The 17961-nt window shown below is 45.0% G+C and overlaps 1 protein-coding gene across 1 annotated transcript in view; it reads left to right on the forward strand.

The window, feature by feature from the left end:
* LOC146189463 (uncharacterized) overlaps positions 1 to 17961 on the forward strand; it is a 44515-nt gene that overhangs the window by 15342 nt on the left and 11212 nt on the right. The window contains exon 3 of the mRNA XM_084605278.1: positions 3396 to 3465. Within this exon, the coding sequence (XP_084461404.1) occupies positions 3396 to 3465 (70 nt within the window). The remainder of the gene's footprint in view (positions 1 to 3395; positions 3466 to 17961) is intronic.

Raw genomic sequence — 17961 nt, forward strand, 5'->3', positions numbered from 1 at the left:
TTCGGCGGTCAGCCTTCTTCATAGTCAAACTTTCAGTGTAGTAGCCTCTTAAAACGTAATTGCTGCGCCACAGCTCGTCATCGTACCAGCCGAGCCAATCTGGCAGAGGCATGAATGGTTTCAAATTCGGCCAGTAAGCTTTTTCATGCGTACGGCTTTCCCTAGGTTGCGTCATAAATTGCGCGTATACAAACCGGAACAATAGTGTTTCTTGCGATGCCCGAGTGGGAGATATCCGTGGGAAATGGCACACACTCGACTTGCACGGCGAAGACGTTGGCGGCTAGGGTCCCCAACGAATCGTTAAACTGGGATGACCAACTCTTGGTGTAGTAATGTACCGCCAGGGACTCGGCGGCGGCGCCCGGAAGTAACCCATCTGCTTCTTCGGTTTACTTAACTGCCTTGCAAAATGCCGGATCGAAAAATGAGCGAATCCGAATGCAAACGTAAGGATTGCATAATAACTCTAGTTACAATTTTAACAGGATTGCCCCTCATAACCTTGTGACCTTTTGTAACCTTCACCCTACCATCCTCCTCTCCCGATCGTTCTCTATTCGTCGAAAAAAAATGCAGTTCAGTCCATGAATCGTCCCCAAAGAAATGTCCTACACACCACTTGTTTTGCTTCAACCGATAATTTAGGTATGAAAAATGAGTAACCTCTCTCCACAGACGTTCCTGAAGCGCCTTTATGATGCTATCATGCAACGATTACGCTAAAGAAAGAAGGCTGATAAGCAAACGTAACGTAACGCAACCATCGTCGGGACACCAGGCCCCTTGCCGCAGGCGAGTGCGATGATTGAAAATGGTGCGTACTGGCTCCGTCAGCCTGATCAGATGAGAAACGAACGGTTCGGACGTCTCACTTCTTAAACCACCTGATTAGGCCTTAAACAGTGCGAGGTGAAGCAGCGTCTTTTTTTGGACGTAAGGAAACGCTGTTCAGCTTCTCCAAGAAGTCAGCAGTAGCCACTGGGGCCGAGTACCACCGGCCCCACCCGCAATAGTCCCTGCAACCACTTCTGCTATAAATGTTTATTCATTCATTAGCTTCTGACTTGGCCAGGCCTCGCCTTGCAGAGCCTGCTTTCTAGCAGAGTAAATGTGGCAGCTACAGTAGGAAACGCTTATCAAACGAACACGTAGTTAAATACCGATTTTATCCAAAAATAACTGCCCTATTTTTGCACATAGCTTGTATATCACAAAGGCAAGAACGAGATGAAGATGATTACACAGTATAAAATAGAAGTGAACAAGGGCTGAGGGGCGGCGTCAGCTCGCAAGCCAAGCCAATGCAATTGGGCAAGGGGACTTGTCTTCGTAAGGGGACTTGTCTTCACCTGGCCCAGACGAAGACAAGTCCCTGTGTCCAAACGTTGGCTTGGTCACGTGACAATCCACCCACGCAAAAATCAGACGTGCTTTCGAAATGCTTACGCATCACCAATACTCCGGGACGATGGGAAGAAGTGCACACGGGATCTTCAGTGAAGCCCCTTCATTACTTTTTCTGTTGACCAGCTTAAGTAGCGCCGCCTCCTGTCCCCCGGCGGCCTCGACTGAATAACTTGCTATTAATAATTATTGATAAGTAATAATAAGTTAAAATTGATTTTAATCGTAATTATAAGTAAGATTAATTATAAACATTAATTATTCATGTTAATTATTAATTATGGTTTTTCCTCTTCTGACAGCCTTCCGGCTTCCGGTCTTAAGCGGAAACGCTGCCATTTTGAATTCTGGGAGCCAATCTGTGGCTGCGAATAACAGGTCGGTTTGGTTTGCTTGCTATGTAGAGGCAAAGCAACAACGTAACAGCGTGATGCTACAAGGTGTGTTCAAACGTTCAAGAACGCTGCGCCGAGGCACGGAGGCGCGAACACGATCGAGCGGATAGAAAATGCACGACGCCTACCGGCGTGAGGCGGAAATCGCAACTGGAAAAGCCATATGCGGATACGCAAAAAAGGCAGCGGTGCTCTTGAACAACTGGCATTAGTTTAAAAAAGCGGTAGTGATAATGTAGATTACTTAATCCGCGGTAGCCATATTACGTCTTGTTTGCAAATGTGCATTCAGCGCATCATTTCCATGGTGAGAAACAGTCTTAAAGCTGCGCGGCCGATAAAGGTTTCTTCTCATTCCGTGGCGAATTTTTACTTTATTATTTTTTAGTCGAGGAGTAGTTCTCGATCTCTCGCTATGGGCGAGATGCATCGGCAACGGCAGCGGTGAGCAGGCTGTCGCGCTCGTAAAAAACATATAAAAAATAAAGGGGAGCCTATCGGTTGTTTGGAATAAGGTAGCGTGCCGGTATAGCACTCCTGCATGATGCGTCTTTGATCAGTAGCGTGGCAACTCATTAATTATTCGGAGCATCGCCGATGAGACGTCCCCCAGAGGATACGCGGGCGTGCACGGATAACTAAACCAGCTAGTTTGCGGGAGCGAAATAACCCCGACAAGTAACTCAATACAGCGTCGCGGAGATGTTGATAGGCACGTTAAAGGCTGTGAATACATGCATAAGGGCAGCGATTGAGGGGTACATTAATATTTAAGTAAGGATACCTGTGCCGAAATTAAAGCAGGTTTTGCAGTTGAGGAAGTAACTACATTTGAGTCGGAGTGGAAATCGAGAACCTGTTATAATATGCCTTTAGATAAAAATCTTTCTGTTTTGTTAGGCTTACCCTGACCGAAGAGATTCATTTATTTTTTAGACCACTTCTGAATTAAATATCGTTTGAACCGGCGTCAAGGCGCGACAGTAAGATGGCAGTGAGCAGACAAATCGCAGAAAGGAACAAAGAACCGGACACTAGTTATTTTGATTAAAGAAACAAACAGAGGCTGCAACGTACTGCACAGCACGTCTAGGCTAAAATTTTACAGGGCACGGATAAGTGAAAAAAGTATCACTGTGAGGTTCCACTGATGTCAGTCGGTATCCCAACCAGTGGATTCAGCATGCCAGCTTCGTCATTTCTCCAAGCGCTTCACCGGCCAACTTGGCTACGAAGAAACCTCTTTTGGCTCGCATCTACATCTCAGAATATTTAGCCCCTACTTACCTTGGGAAAAAAAATGTATATGTCACGCGCAACAAGGGGGAAGCAACACACAATAGATATAAGCAATCAAGATTGTGTTAAGGTATTACTTCATAGCATTTTTTCTCATGAGCTGCCGAAATCTACATAATATTAAGCGAGGAAGCAAGGTAAGACGTTATTCATTCAGCAATAGCCTGAGCGGCAATGAACACTTGCAAAACGGTTGGGAGCAGTCGTGTGAGCACCATGTCTGTTGACATTCGCAGATCACGTAGTATTTGAAGTTGTTTCCAGCCTTAGACAGCCTTTTTATTTATTACGCAGTCGCCTGCACCGGAGCTTCCTGCGTCGAAGAATGAAACGAACACGACGGAGCCTCTGGAAGAAACCACAGGTACGTCTGATTTCTTGTGCCGATTTGCGGCCACTATGGAGGCGGGTTTTCATGACTTTAGCGCCCATAAAACGTTCCGCAATTCATTGTCAAGCGGTACTCGAATACGAATGACGTCATGTGCTGTGCCAAACAGCGTATCTAGTTTCGTATAATATTTACCCTAGAATAGTTGCTTTGTACGTCAAAATAATGCACGAGAGGTAAAATGCATAAGGAATTCTAAGCTATACTTGTTATTGTTACAAATAAGGCACTTTCGGAGAACTCTGGCTTGCTACAGTTTGATAGGACCTTGTGTCCATCAAACAAACCCTCTATGCCTGAGTATGCGGCCGCGCGTTTATAAAACAAATGCGAATCCAGAAAGTACCTTGTAAACAGAGCCTTGAACAATTTTTTTTTTCTATTTCCAAGTTTCCTTGTTAACTACGTGTGGGAAACCACAGTGGGAAGTTCATTAATTTCAACATTTAAGCCAAGAGCGTACGAGAGTTCCATTGAACAAAACACGCGTGGGAAGTTGCACATTGGCCCATATGTCTTGCCCTATCACTCATAAATCATTGATGTCGTTTCGAAATTCGCTTTATAAATAAGTTCCAAAAACTACAAATACAAAACAAATGCGTTTGATTGTTCGCAAGAGGGAACTGCTACGGGTAGAACGATAAATATTTCAGTTGCAGGGTGTGTTGGTACCACAAAGTAGCCGCTTCGTGGTAGAAGTGGAATTCTTGCTTCCATGTCGAACCCTGATGCTTCTTCAATCCTAGGCATATAAATTAAGAATGAGCTAGAAATGCTTGCGTAACGTCTGGAATATCCCTTGACGACAAACACACGCGAAGGATACGCATAAAATATGAGCCATTCGCACGATACCTAAAACGAAGATTGTTCCATTTTGTTCTGTCATTCCAGCAAGGAACCGATGTTGCCGTGATAACAGTTGTTAAGTATAGTTTTGGTAACAAAAAGATGCTGTCGAAATTTTCTAGTTTTTCTGTCTACGCGGTACGCAGTGCGAATAGTAATGTCGAAGTGTGTATTGGCATGTGTTAATGAGCGATGCCTGAGCGGCGTCGCTTGGTTGCAGGGGTGCGCCAGAACCAAATCCAGATCCAGGTGTGCGTCTTATACTTTATCTGTATAGAAACCGCTACCGAGGATCCGCTGCGGAAACGAGGTAACCAGTTCCCACTTTCATAACGCTTATGCTGGTATCAACAGTCCTTTGCTGCAGACGCTGTCCAGCAGGACTCGGCGAGAATTTCTTGTAGTAGTTGTGTGCCAACTTTTGGACATTTGTGCTAAGCGCAATTCTTTTTTTATGTTTAAGATGAGTAGATCCGGAAGCTGTGAATGTAATGCGGATCAAATCGACGCAGATTACCTGCCATTGTTTGACTACTGGCAGGAATAAAATTTATCAAAAATTTCTCGTGCGAAATTGTCATATCTTTTCATAACCTTCATAAAAACTCATAAAATTGCCATAACTTTTCTTTTTCCAAATAAATCTGCAGAGAAACCTCATTTCTCCAGTCTATCTCCACAATAAACATTCCTCATCTTATAAATGTGGTGAGATTGCGTCCGATTTTTTTTTTTTATAATGGCTTATGCAGACGCACGTGGCTGGTACAGGTTCTGAAAAAAAAAATAATTTTTGTTTGGTACACTTAACTTATGACCGTATAGAGGCATGATTGTTTTTTATGCAAATCTAATAATTCATGGCATTTATATTGTTAATGTGCATATGGATAGGAAGAAAAGGGATTTTAATCGAACCCTCAGTTCAGTGTCGTGTTGAAATAAACGCTTATCTATAGATGTCGGAGATGACATGAGCAGTAAAAACCGGCATTGAACTTTTAATCAAGAACTAACCAAAAAAGGGTAAGACATTCATGTGTATCAACAACCGTTCAAGAGACGCCTACGCCCCTGATGGAATCTATAAATGTCTGACATATTACTTAGGCCGTCAATTTCTACAGCTGTGCGATGGCTACGACGCCACATATAAGTACAGTAAACGTTCACGAATCAATAACAGTGTAACTTCGCCTTTGTCGGCCGAAATGTATCCAACTCTTGCGCCAAGCAAACTTTGTCGTCCTATGCCGAAATAAAAACAAAAAAGCGGCAACTACACTAGTGCTATTGTATGACTCGTGTTACTTCAACGACGTGTTGACCATCCTGAGATTGCCGTAGTGTTCATTCGACAACTGAAATTAAAACTTAAACCAAATGAAAAAAACAACACTTGACTACAGTTTATTTACCCTGATGCGGTGAATCATGCGTGATGATCCATGTTTACGGTCGTGCACAGCAACACAATAAAACAACCACCAAAATGGGATGTCCTCGTTTATTTAAATAAACGCAATCTTCGTAGAGAGGACTGAACTACGAACACGCCAATGACGCTCTTAGGCTCAGCAGTCGAACGCCTTGCAAAGTGTGCAGACGTGTTCGAAATATAGCGAAACGAACAAAGTTCAATCCAAAGAGTAAAGCTCAACTGTTTTCTTTGGCAGCCCCTCAGCTTACACACGAAATAAACATTTTCAACTTACACTGCAGACTATGCAATATTCTACCAGAGATTTCTCCTTAACGCTGCGTTTGCATAGCAGGGGCCTAAATCTGTCAACTTACAGCTAAACACGACTACCACTATAAAGAAATGTTGAGACATGGGAAATTAATTTATAAAGCTGGAAACAGAACACCAATATTATTATGGGTACAAAAGTTCCTTGACAGATGCATCTGAGCAAAGTGGTTGACCATCGAACACGGAGAGAAAAACGCAGCAATTAAAAGGGAGCAGCAAAGATACTGCATTTGCGCTGTGTGCCCGTACTGCTTGTTATAGAATCTGCCCCCCCCCCCTCCCCCCCCAACAAAAGTAGATATTTTGCGTGGTCATGTGTAGAACAACACGGTCTACTAACATGTGATTTATCTCAATTTCTTGGCCCTACAGAGGAAGATTCGTCTTGCTCTAATGAAGCAGGAGTCAAGCCATCAAAGCAAGGCTTATAAAAGAACGAATTCCGACTAGTTCACTCCCGACAGCACCGAAGTAGTAATTGCACAGAACCCGACAGCTAGAGCTGCAGCTTATCATCCCCTAGTCACGTGCTCACTTCTTCGAGCATTGAGGCCCCAATTGTCCGGTGCCAGCCGTGTACCGTTCGCACTGTAGTACTATACAAGATCTGATACATTACGCAGTACACTACTGCGCTGTCTGCTTGCAGAAACGACAGGCTCCCGTTCGCGGCTCTATATGATATATAGTGATTACAGCAGTCTGCGTGCACAGTGGAGTAAACAAAGCCCGCTGTACTTTATCTATGACTGCCTGTGTTAGCGTCCGGCTCGGCTTTCGAATAGGAAGCAGGATCCGCTCTGCACCCTGAAGGAATCACAGGTATGTCGGCCCGTTACGCCTTGCTCTTTCCGTGATTGCTACACGCCTTGTCTCATCTCCAACCCTTCTTGCTCTTCGTGCTTCGGAAAAAGTCTGGTATTTGATACGCCTGGCAGATTGAGTTCCAAGCGCCGCTTTCGCCGCTTTGTGCAATCACTGCCGCTCTCATGTACGGGCCAGAAGCACGTCTGGAGCAGCGCGATTCCCGATTCCATTTCCGCTCCGTGTTGAGTGCAGGTTCGGGGCAGGCGCTGTAAAACGCCATGAATAACTGGGAGAGATGAAAGAGACTTCTCTGAGCGCTGTTTACGAGTACGATCTGCAGCCTAAGCGCAAGCTGTTTTAACCTAATGGATGATGGGCATACGTCCCTTATCCTAGAGAATGTAAACCTTTGATCAAGACGAAAGGTTTATGACTTGTCGAGGGCTTGTTCCTTATGCAAGAGAGGAAAGACGTGTACGAGCGTGCGCATTAACCTCAGGAATTTTGCGCTTTAATCCGGGGATCACTTGAATGAGACCATACTAATCGTAATGGCGATTATAACCTGCAGAATAAGCGTAAGCTGTTTAAAGCTAATGGGTGGACATGGAAATGCTACCAGGGAGCCTATGAATCTTTGATAATGTCAAAGAGCCGGCGCTCTATCCAGTGACTTAGAGCGTCTTGAATATAAAATGATGATATGAAAGATAGACACACGTGTTGAATCACATTTATGTGCTGTACTTTGATGTTGAGATAGCGGCACTTTGAAGTATATTCGCACGGATATTCGCAATCACAAATGCACTTTTGGACAAAGTTCTGCTCAAACCAAAATTGCTCGAAAATGATGCGAGCTTTGGGTTTGTGAAACACTGTCTCACCATGTCTATTATAGAAGTAAAAATATATATGGCCCGAGCACATTTCCTCACCGCAGGCGAAAGGATTCTGTCGAAATCCCCCCCTGCACAACGTTAGCAGAATGCTCGTTTAATTTTCAGATCCTCTCAAAGCTGCAGGTAAAAGCATGTCGCCCATGTTATATTCAAATACTAATCAACCCAGTGGTCTATAGACGGACAAGTCACTGCAAGATCCCGTTGAAAAACAACAAGGCGGGCATAAGGAGTAAAAAGAGGTTTAAGCCCTTTCGCCACGCTGTGCTTTTGACACATAACTCGCCGCCCCCCCCCCCCCCTTTCCATTATGATCGCCGTCTTTCTCTTTCATTTCCACGCTGGTATTATAGAGACACGTTGAGCAGGAGACCAACGGCTGTCACAAACATTAGTCGCCGTGTAAAATGATGTTTTAACTTCAAGAAATGAAGAGCATTATTTGCGGTTGGAATCAGGGTGCTTTTGTTGCGGGGCACACAGACAGTCATTTCTTGCCGGAACTTGTGAAATTGTCACGGCTATACTTCACATCGCATTTGTCATCCCAGCTTCGAAACTCAGTGGAACGTCTACTTGAGATGAGTCTCACTGGCCTCTGCTGCAGGTGGCCAGGGTTTTTCCTTTGGAGGTCACGTAGTCCTATCCTTGCAAAAGTTCTTTCTAAGCCAGTGGTCGGTAAGAGTACCCATTGCCCGACGCTTGGCTGTATAAACAATTCGATTACTCTGCTTCCACGAATTCACTCGGTAAAAGCGCATATCCGCATAACTGACAATGCGATATGAAATATAACGGTAACAACTTCACGAATTCCGGCGCGAAAAGGCTGTCTCGAATCTTGCTCTTTCCTGTCGCTCGAATTTTCTTGTTGCATGGTAATAGATAATGAGGCTGTCTCTTTATACGGGCATTTACAATGCTCCTTCATATAGCAAGTGCAACGTCAGGTTAACTTCGTGAACGGGGATAAAGCACTATTTCTGTCATATGCTTTAGATGCCCGCTATGCACCGCATGCTATGGAGTATCCCTAGCGAAAAAAGCCCTAGAGTCACAATAACCTCATACAGATTTCTCATCCTAAACTGATACAAAACTCGTATAAATCTCACATATTCTCATAAAAATATCTTTCAACGTAGGAGAAATATATGAGATTGTATGAGACTTGTATGAGTTCAGTATGAGAAATCTGTATGAGGTTATTGTGACTCATACTGTTTTTTCGCTAGGGATTTGTAGGCACGCAGGTTGAGTGAGGAGGAGGAGGAGGAAGATGAGGAGGAAAGGCAGGGAGGTTAACCGGTAAAAGAAACCGGTTTGCTACCCTGCACTGGGGGAAGGGGATGAGTGGATATAAGAGTTGTGAGAGAGGGATAGTTGAAGTTAGTTCACATAACAGATATGCCACAGCAAGGCTGCGCTGTGCTTACAAGCTGCCTCCGTTTATTGTGAGAGGCCGGTGTACGTGGCTACTATCAGACCTGTGGAGCAGGCCAATGACGTTGTGCTGCTGCCTGGCTCGGTTGCTGGGGCCGTTCTCTCATGCACGAGCACGCGAGCTCGGGGTCCAACTTCATCCGCCTCATCATCGCTGATGCCAATGGCAGTGCCGCTACAAAGGCTCCCCCCCCCCCCCCCCATAGCACATTGGGCGATAAGAGTACGATAACCGAATTGAACTACGTACGATCTAATCATTACACATATAGATAACCAGTCCACGTCCAGCTCGTAATGCAAGGAGTACCCAAGAAGCTCTCGTCAGGAGGGCGTGATTGGCTGGAGTGCCGGTCCTGGAGCAAATACTGTGGAGTTAGGAACACTTGGGTAGCCAGCCAGTGTGGTATATCAACCGCTATCATGGAACAGTAGGCAGATGGAGGATGTAAGAAGCTGGTGGTCACCATTGTGATGCCAACTAAGTGGAGAAAGAAGGCCCTTCTGTTGGCAGCAAGTATTGACTATTACAGGGGGATGAGCTCGGTGTAGAAGCTTGATAGCTGCGTCGACGGGGAACATCATCCTATAGGCGACGCACGCTATCGCCGATGACGATGGCAGTGTCGCTGCACAATCCTATAGTGATATAATTCCCTCCGAGCGCTGCTTTTATTTGTCAGATCCTTGTGGGTTCTGTCAATCTCATTTTGTGAGTCAAGAAACTTAATGAGATCCCGTACTCCTTATTGATTTCTAAGTCGGCATGATAAAATCAAGAAGGTATAAATTCAGTTCAGTTCAGGCGTTCAGTCGTGTCCGACTCTTCGTGACCCTATGGACCATGTCACGCCACGCTTTCCGGTCTCTCACTATCTTCTTAACATCACATAGCTTCATCTGCAGTGCCTCGAGAATGCCATATAACCATCGCGTTCGCTGCCTACCCCTTCTCCGGCGACCCTCAACCTTTCCCAACATCAAATCTTTCTCCAGCGACTCCTCTCTTCTCATCAGATGACCAAAGTAGCTGAGCTTTAACTTTAGAATTTGACCCTCCAATGAGCAGTCAGGGTTTATGGTCGACAATATCGACTGATTTGATCTTCTGGCAGTCCAAGGAACTCTTAAGAGTCTTCGCCAGCACCACAATTCAAACGCGTCAATTCTTCGGCGGTCAGCCTTTTTCACAGTCCAACTCTCGCATCCATACATCACAACTGGAAAGACCATAGCACGGGTTATACGGATCTTGGTTGGTAAACTAATGTCTCTGCTCTTTACTAGGCGGTCAAGGCTAACCATTGCTCTCTTTCCCAGAAGCAGGCGTCTCCTAATTCCATGGCTGCAGTCTCCTTCTGAGGTAATCTTGGCGCCCAAGAACAGAAAATCTGTCACAGCTTCCACTTCTTGTCCATTGATGCTCCAGGACTTGATAGGGCAAGACGCCATGATCTTCGTCTTTTTAATGTTCAGTTTAAGCCCAAACTTCTCACTCTCTTCTTGTACGCGCATCAGAAGTCTCTTGAGTTCCACTTCACTTTCTGCCATTAAAGTGGTATCATCCGCATATCTAAGGTTGTTGATACGTTTTCCAGCAATCTTCACTCCAGCTGAAGACTCGTCCAGACCGGCCTTCCTCATGATGCACTCTGCATATAGGTTAGATAGGCAGGGCGACAGTATGCAGCCTTGCCTCACCCCTTTCTCAATCGGAAACCAATCAGTAAGGCCATGCCCAGTTCTGACTGTGGCCTCTTGCCCTTCATAAAGGTTCCTGAGGAGACAGATGAGGTGAATTGGAACTCCCATCTCTTGGAGAGCTTGCCACAATCTGCTGTGATCTACGCAGTCAAACGCTTTTGCATAATCAATAAAGCAGAAGTAGATGGGTTTCTGGAACTCTCTCGAAGGTATAAATAGCGGCGATAAATTCATGGGCGTACGATTATCGTTTCTAACGAGCAAATATGACACGCGCTTTTCGAATAAGCCCTTTGTAGCCCCGTAACAAGATCCCAGACGGTTAACGTATCAGCATCTGGAATTTCAAAACTATCCTCCAAGTGGAGCAAGTTGGCGTAATTCTAGCGCTGCTGTACGAATAAGTACTGCCTTCCCGAATAATGAAATATTCGCGGAGTACAAAAATAGCTAGGATTGGTTAATATTAAAAGAATGCCTTAAGGTTCCCTAAGTAAATCAAAGTCAGTGCACTTCTCTGTAGTCTTTTCAATCTCCATCGTCTGTGAATAACTCCGTCCATTAACGAACTTTCACTGCACCGTTACTTTCAAAAGGTAATGGGTACTATAATTTTATTCAGGAAGCACATATTAACAAATGCTCGCTTCTAACTTCTGCATTCTGCACCGTTTTGTTTTTATTGGAGTAGCTGCTTTGTAGTAAAGTCCACTTTGCTCACAATTTGCATAAAGTAACAGGTCTAGACACGTTGCATATATAATAAGGGATGTTGCATATAGCAGCGCTATTCCTCAAGCGCACATTGTGAAATATTTCTCAATTAGTAGTCCTGAAGTTATGAATGTAAGATCATTTACTTCGCTTCGGGTTAGGAAACAGCTTCCTAACAGTTAATTCCAGTGAGGTTTCAAATTTTGTTGCGAACATATGCTGGTGACCACTTTGAGTGGAGCAGATTTCGCGCATTATTTTTTTACGCGATATTTTTCCCTCTAAATTCTCTTTAAGCATTCGTGGTAATGCTTAGCGCATTACCACGAACTAGTTCGCATAGTTCTAATCCCATTTTACAGACATGGAAAATTCATTTAGGCGCTCGTTTTGATGAAGAACTGTAAGAGCGTCCTTGCATATATTAATGTATACGAGTGTGTAGCAAACGAGGGACATTCACTTAGCCGCATGTCATCATTCGGGTCGCAAAGTCGCGGCATGTGTACCTGAATAATATAAAATCCCTCGCGAAGGACGAGACGGTCCATAGTAGAACTACCGAGCATTTCGATAGAAGAAACACAAATGAGGACAGGGACGAGAGAACAAAACGTACAACACGAGCGCTGCGTGTTGTACGTTTTGTTCTCTCGTCCCTGTTCTTTTGCGCTGTTTTAGGATGTATACATACCAACTCGCCCAGGCTTCTATTTTGACAAATGAGGAGATGTGCATGGTACAAGCATTAAACATTATGCAGCTCTGTTTGCTCTCCGGACCAGCAAAGCACAAGGAAGGAACTAGGCGTGCGCAATACGAATTCTTGTAAGGAACAGCTATTCACGCAAACCACTCTGGATACAACAACCCAGTCTTCACGAGTACCACAAATGTATCGCTGACGAAATCGCTTCCCCTTGTTCTGGTGTAATAAGGTTTCAACGCATGTCGTGTCTTATTAATAACACCTTCTCTTCCCAGAACTTTGATGTCGTGCAACCGTGGTTCACATATTTTGCAGTAGGCGCAATGCTGAGATAAATGCAGGTCCTATACCTGGCATATGTAGATGGATCACGCAGGTCAATGTGTTCGTTTTAACGACCCCAGTTTAGCAATCCTCTGGCTGTTGTTTCCTGCATTTATCCTTCCGTCGTGCGTGATGCGCTTAAAGATTGGGGCGCAGGAATTGGGATAGGCACGCTGCGACTGTTCCATTTCTTTACATTGTGGATGACCTTGTTTGCATTCTGAACCGCTTTAGGTTTGTAGCATAACATATTTTTTTTTTTTTTCCAATTCACACATGCTGCCCAAACATGATTGCTCCTTTGCAATGGATTTTTAGGCCACGGCTTCGACAAGAGAGAGATGACCATACAAGGAGCGTAAATCGGCGTGGTTCACGAGAATTCATACTGCGCATGCATTGTTCCTGTCGTATATTTTGCTGGTCTGGAGAGCAAATAAACCTAGATGAAAGCCCTATTCCGGTGCCCATCTTGCTTTGTTTCTCAAACGAGTTTTATTGTTTTTCAGACTCGAATATACCAATGACCTTCACTGAGTCATGACCTAAATGGCAGTGCTAAAACAAAGATCATTTGCTAGAGAAGGCAGAGATGTCTTCCTAAGCCGGATTCTGGAGTTAACTCTGCAGTGGTTTGGTTTGGTTTGTTGGGTTTAACGTCTCTAAGCTCTGACTATGAGAGACGCCGTAGTGCAGGACTCCGGAAATTTCGACCACCTGGGGTTCTTTAACCTGCACTGATATCGCACAGCACACGGACGTCACTCCATTTCGCCTCCATCGAAAAGCGGCCGCCGAGGCCGGGATTCGATCCCGCATCCTTGGGCAGAGTAGTCGAGCGCCCTAACCACTGAGCCACCCCGGCGAAGGCGCAGTTAACTCTGTTTTCATAATACTGGTCACTATTAATAACGTTGACAGTTATTGTATTGTACGGTCCACTTCACGTCCAACACATGTAACCATTAGAAAAAAAAAAAAGACGGCGGGACCCTTACCCGCCCGCCCCCTCTTTTTGAACGCTATACTTACAATTGAGTTCAAATGCGAAAGCAATAGCGATCTCTTAATCACAACGAAGGAAAGCTGAAACCCGCCGTAATATAGATACTGAGCATCAGAAAAGCTTTTTTTTTTAGAGCTTGAACTGTACTGCTACCATTTCCGAAGATCAATTGAAGCCGGGATTTGACCTCTAACGAAGGAATGCAGTCACGTACGCCATTGCCATGGCAGGTGTACCTCTCCGGCCGCATCGTCATGTGTACAAATATCGATGTCCAGCCTAATTCGGCTGTGCCCAACGCGGAGACTCCCAAATTTAGCCTGGGCAACCCCCAATTTGGCCGGCACCACCCCCAAAAATTGACCTCAACCGATTTGGACCAACAGCGATGACCAGCATATTTTTCTTATGGTGAATACGACGGCCGCCTTCAAATTGGATGGGCCACCCCCAAATTTGACCTTGGTCGATTTGGCTTAATTTGTAGTACATGGTGGGTAAATATCGTGATAATAAGCAATTCACACCACACAACCATGCAACCAACGCGTTTTTCCTCATTGCGAAATAACTCGGAGCTATCGGTCGATATTCAGATTTGGCAGTGTCGAACCGCTACTGGTGTCTTCCCGCTACCATAACTGTCCATCTGTTTATTTGTCTCTCGCACTATACTTTCTCCTTAATTCTGTTGATCGTCATCACATTTTTATCTTTTTTGATTCGATGTCCGTCACCCCATTGCTTCGCGAGGGAGTTCGCCTAACAGCACTGTTCGTTTACTCTTCTCTAAGTGGCATGGGTAGCGATACCACTTCATCATCATCATCATGATAGTCTATAAACAACAGCGTGAGCAGCTCCAAAAATGTGCCTACTTCGCGAAGAAAAAACAAAGCAAATATCTTGAAAGAAAACGCGAAAGAGACGAGCACTCCGCCTTTTATGAGAGGTCGTATTTCGCGCCCTTCGATCCGAAGCGGAAGACGTCGAATTGGCCCAACTCATCTTACTGAAAAGAACAAATATTTGTAGTCGCGGTGCGCTTCTCGGTATGGACCTCTTTCTCCGTGTGACCCCAAATGTGAAGCAGTCGCAAATGCCGAAGATTTTGGGAGAGGAAGAAATGTTTAATAATTCCTATAAAATGATTATGGTAATTTTATGGCAATAATGGTTATGGTGATAATAAAAATGGTTAATAAACCTTGGAGTATGAGTGGCAATAAAATAGAGGAAATGTTGCTGTGATTTCTGACGATTGGAAAACGATGTCCGTGCATTTCTCTTGTGCATACTCATACTTGCTTACTCCCGAAGAACTCGAGAAAGAGATGAAAAACAAAAGGTTGCTGGGGCACTTCATTAACATTAAATGATGACGGCGCGTTAGCCTTAGGTCTCGTCCTTACTTTTATTTGCTTCACCAGTAATTATCATCTTCTCTTTATACTTTCCAATATACTTTGACATCTGTTTTGTTGTTTATTCACGCATTTTGCCACACCTTGCCCTGTTGCTTGCTGAGACAGTGTGTCATTTTTACCTTTGCTGGATTCTTTGTAGTCGTTATTAGCCATACTTTTTTTCTCGGCGGCTGCTTTTCGATGGAGGCGAAAAGCAAGGTGTCCGTGTGCTGTGCGATGTCAGTGCACGTTAAAGAACCACAGGTGGTCGAAATTTCCGGAGTCCTCCACTGTGGCGTCTCTCATAGCCTGAGTCGCTTTGGGACGTTAAACCCCATAAACCAACCAACCAACAAAATCATTTTCTGGAATTATAAGATAGGATCAAGAAATGCCTTTCATTCACATGTTGCATGCTGCGGGCATCATATTCAACCTTTACAAAACTTTGCAAATAAAATTCGCGTCTGCAATCGCTCCACCCTCGCGCGGTAATGAGTGTTTTTACAGCGTTGTGTTGTGGTATATACCCTTCACCAGCGACATTTATGTGCGGAATCATAACTCAAGCTGCGCTAAAAGTATACGAAACGTAGCTTCTGATGTGATGAAACGTACTTTTGGCGTAAAAAGCGAACAACCATGCACTGTTTGACTACAGACAGTTCATAAGCAGATTTATTGGCCGCTAGTTATTAGGCCGCGCAACGTGAAAAACACGGGCCTAGAAAATATGTACATTCATAACGCCGTCCAGTAGGTATACGATGCAAGTATGTATGTAAATGGCTGGGCCTGTGGACGAAGGATCACCAGAACGGACAGGCTTTACCCTCACTAAAAGGTAGTGCACTTTCCTACAAAGACAAGGAATGATGAATATTAAGAAATCGAGAAGGTTGCGCACAGTTTGAATGCCCTATAGTCAAAAGTTATAATGATGACAGATACCAGCAAATGGCTTCAGACACGAGACTTGCACGACCTCAGCTCCACGACGGTGATGGTCGTTAGCAGAAGTGGGAAGGAATGCGCGATTGTGTTTCTAGCATCGTAGAGGGACCAATAAAGCGGCTGAAGAATTCTCAGCGCACGCCTACTGCGTTCACGGGCGTAAATTTTAAAACTTTACCGCCATGGCGGGAAGAAACTGCACGGTGGATAAATTCATAACTGCCCTTTCTGGAGGCATGGCTGGCTTCGGGCCAAAGGCTCGCTATCTCGCGATAGCACAGGATGCAGGAAAATGTTCGGGGGGGGGGGGGGGGGGGGGGATGCTACGGAAGTTTTAAAGGTAGAAAATAAAGTTCCTCCGGGCGGAAGATGTAGGGCGACCATACATACGAAGACATGGGGTGTAACTACTTATCTCTTGCGAAGCAGTAGCGAAAGTAAATGTAACAAACGAAAGTGGAGTGCCATTTGATGTAGGCGGGCAGGATATATGTGGACAGTACGCTTGAAACACTTGGTATGGTACAGTGAAAGCGTTTGATGAGGTCATTGGTCTTGGGAATGTGGACAGATGGTGTCTTGCGAGATGTATTCGAGGCGCGAAGAGCTTCAGCTAGGATATTGGGAAGAAAGCCTGCGTACAGCCTCTGAGCAGAGACTACCAGAGAGCGACGCGAAGTTAACGGGCTTACTCTAAAATTTGTTTATCCCTGAAGCTGACTCGCAGCGAAGAGCATTTGTTTCAGATCATCTGGTGAGGCAGTTGACGTAAGTAACTACCCAGCGATTTACCGCCAGACAAGCGGTCAGCAGGCGTCGACTCCCGAAATGATAAAAAAATAAGATATAATAGAAATAGGATGGAGAACTTAGACGAGGTCCGCAGGAGAGGCACTAGTTCATTTGGGGTGTTGGCAGGGGACACGTACAAGAGGTCACATACATTTTAAAAAGAAAGTCAAAAGGCTGGCGTCAATAAATCGCGTTTCTTTACTCATATGGGCTTTATGGAAGCCCGGGTGCTCCCCTATGGGACCATCATGAAACACCTACTAAAAATGGCGCTGAGAAAACGACTGACAACAGGAACTTATGTGTAGTCCAGGGGGCAATAGTTATACTAATTAAGCGTATTATCTCATATTTTGAAGTCGTTGTCTTGCAGCCGTAATTGCGCTTTTGGGCATCGCGTAGCTGTGCTGGGAAGGTCGATTAGAGCTGTGGCGCACAGCTGGGAAGCGAGATCACAGTTCGTGGACACGTGCAGGCAGGGAATCAATGCGTGGGATCGGCACATGCTGAATCACCGTAGTTTCAGCACGATGTGGCGATGAAGAAGGCGGCAATTGGGATTGAGGCGTCGATGTGCCAAGAGGAGGAAACAGATCGTCGGCGCTCTTGCCCGTCAGGATGCCACTTCCCTGCAACGACGAATGCTAGAGATGATGAAATCATCATCATCATCATCATCAGCCTTGACTATACCCACTGCAGGGCGAAGGCCTCTCCCATATTTCTACACTTAACCCGGTTCTGTGCTAGCTGCATCCACTTGACCCCTGCGAACGTCTTAACCTCATCCGCCCACCTAACTTTCTGCCGCCCCCTGCTACGCTTTCCTTCCCTTGGAATCCAGTTTGTTACCCTAAGCGACCATCGGTTATTCTCTCTTCGCACTACATGTCCTGCCCATGCCCATTTCTTCTTCTTAATTTCCACTAGTATGTCGGTAACCTGAGTTATTTCTCTGACAAACTCTGCACGCTTCCTATCTCTTAATGGTATACCTACCATTTTTCGTTCCATAGCCCTCTGGGTTGTCCTCAACTTACGTAAACTCTCTTGATTAGCCTCCACGTTTCAACCAAATAGGTCAGTACATGTAAGATGCA

This window comes from Amblyomma maculatum, chromosome 5 (assembly GCF_055883805.1).
Source record: "Amblyomma maculatum isolate TAMU_Amacu chromosome 5, ASM5588380v1, whole genome shotgun sequence".
Lineage (NCBI taxonomy): Eukaryota > Metazoa > Arthropoda > Arachnida > Ixodida > Ixodidae > Amblyomma > Amblyomma maculatum.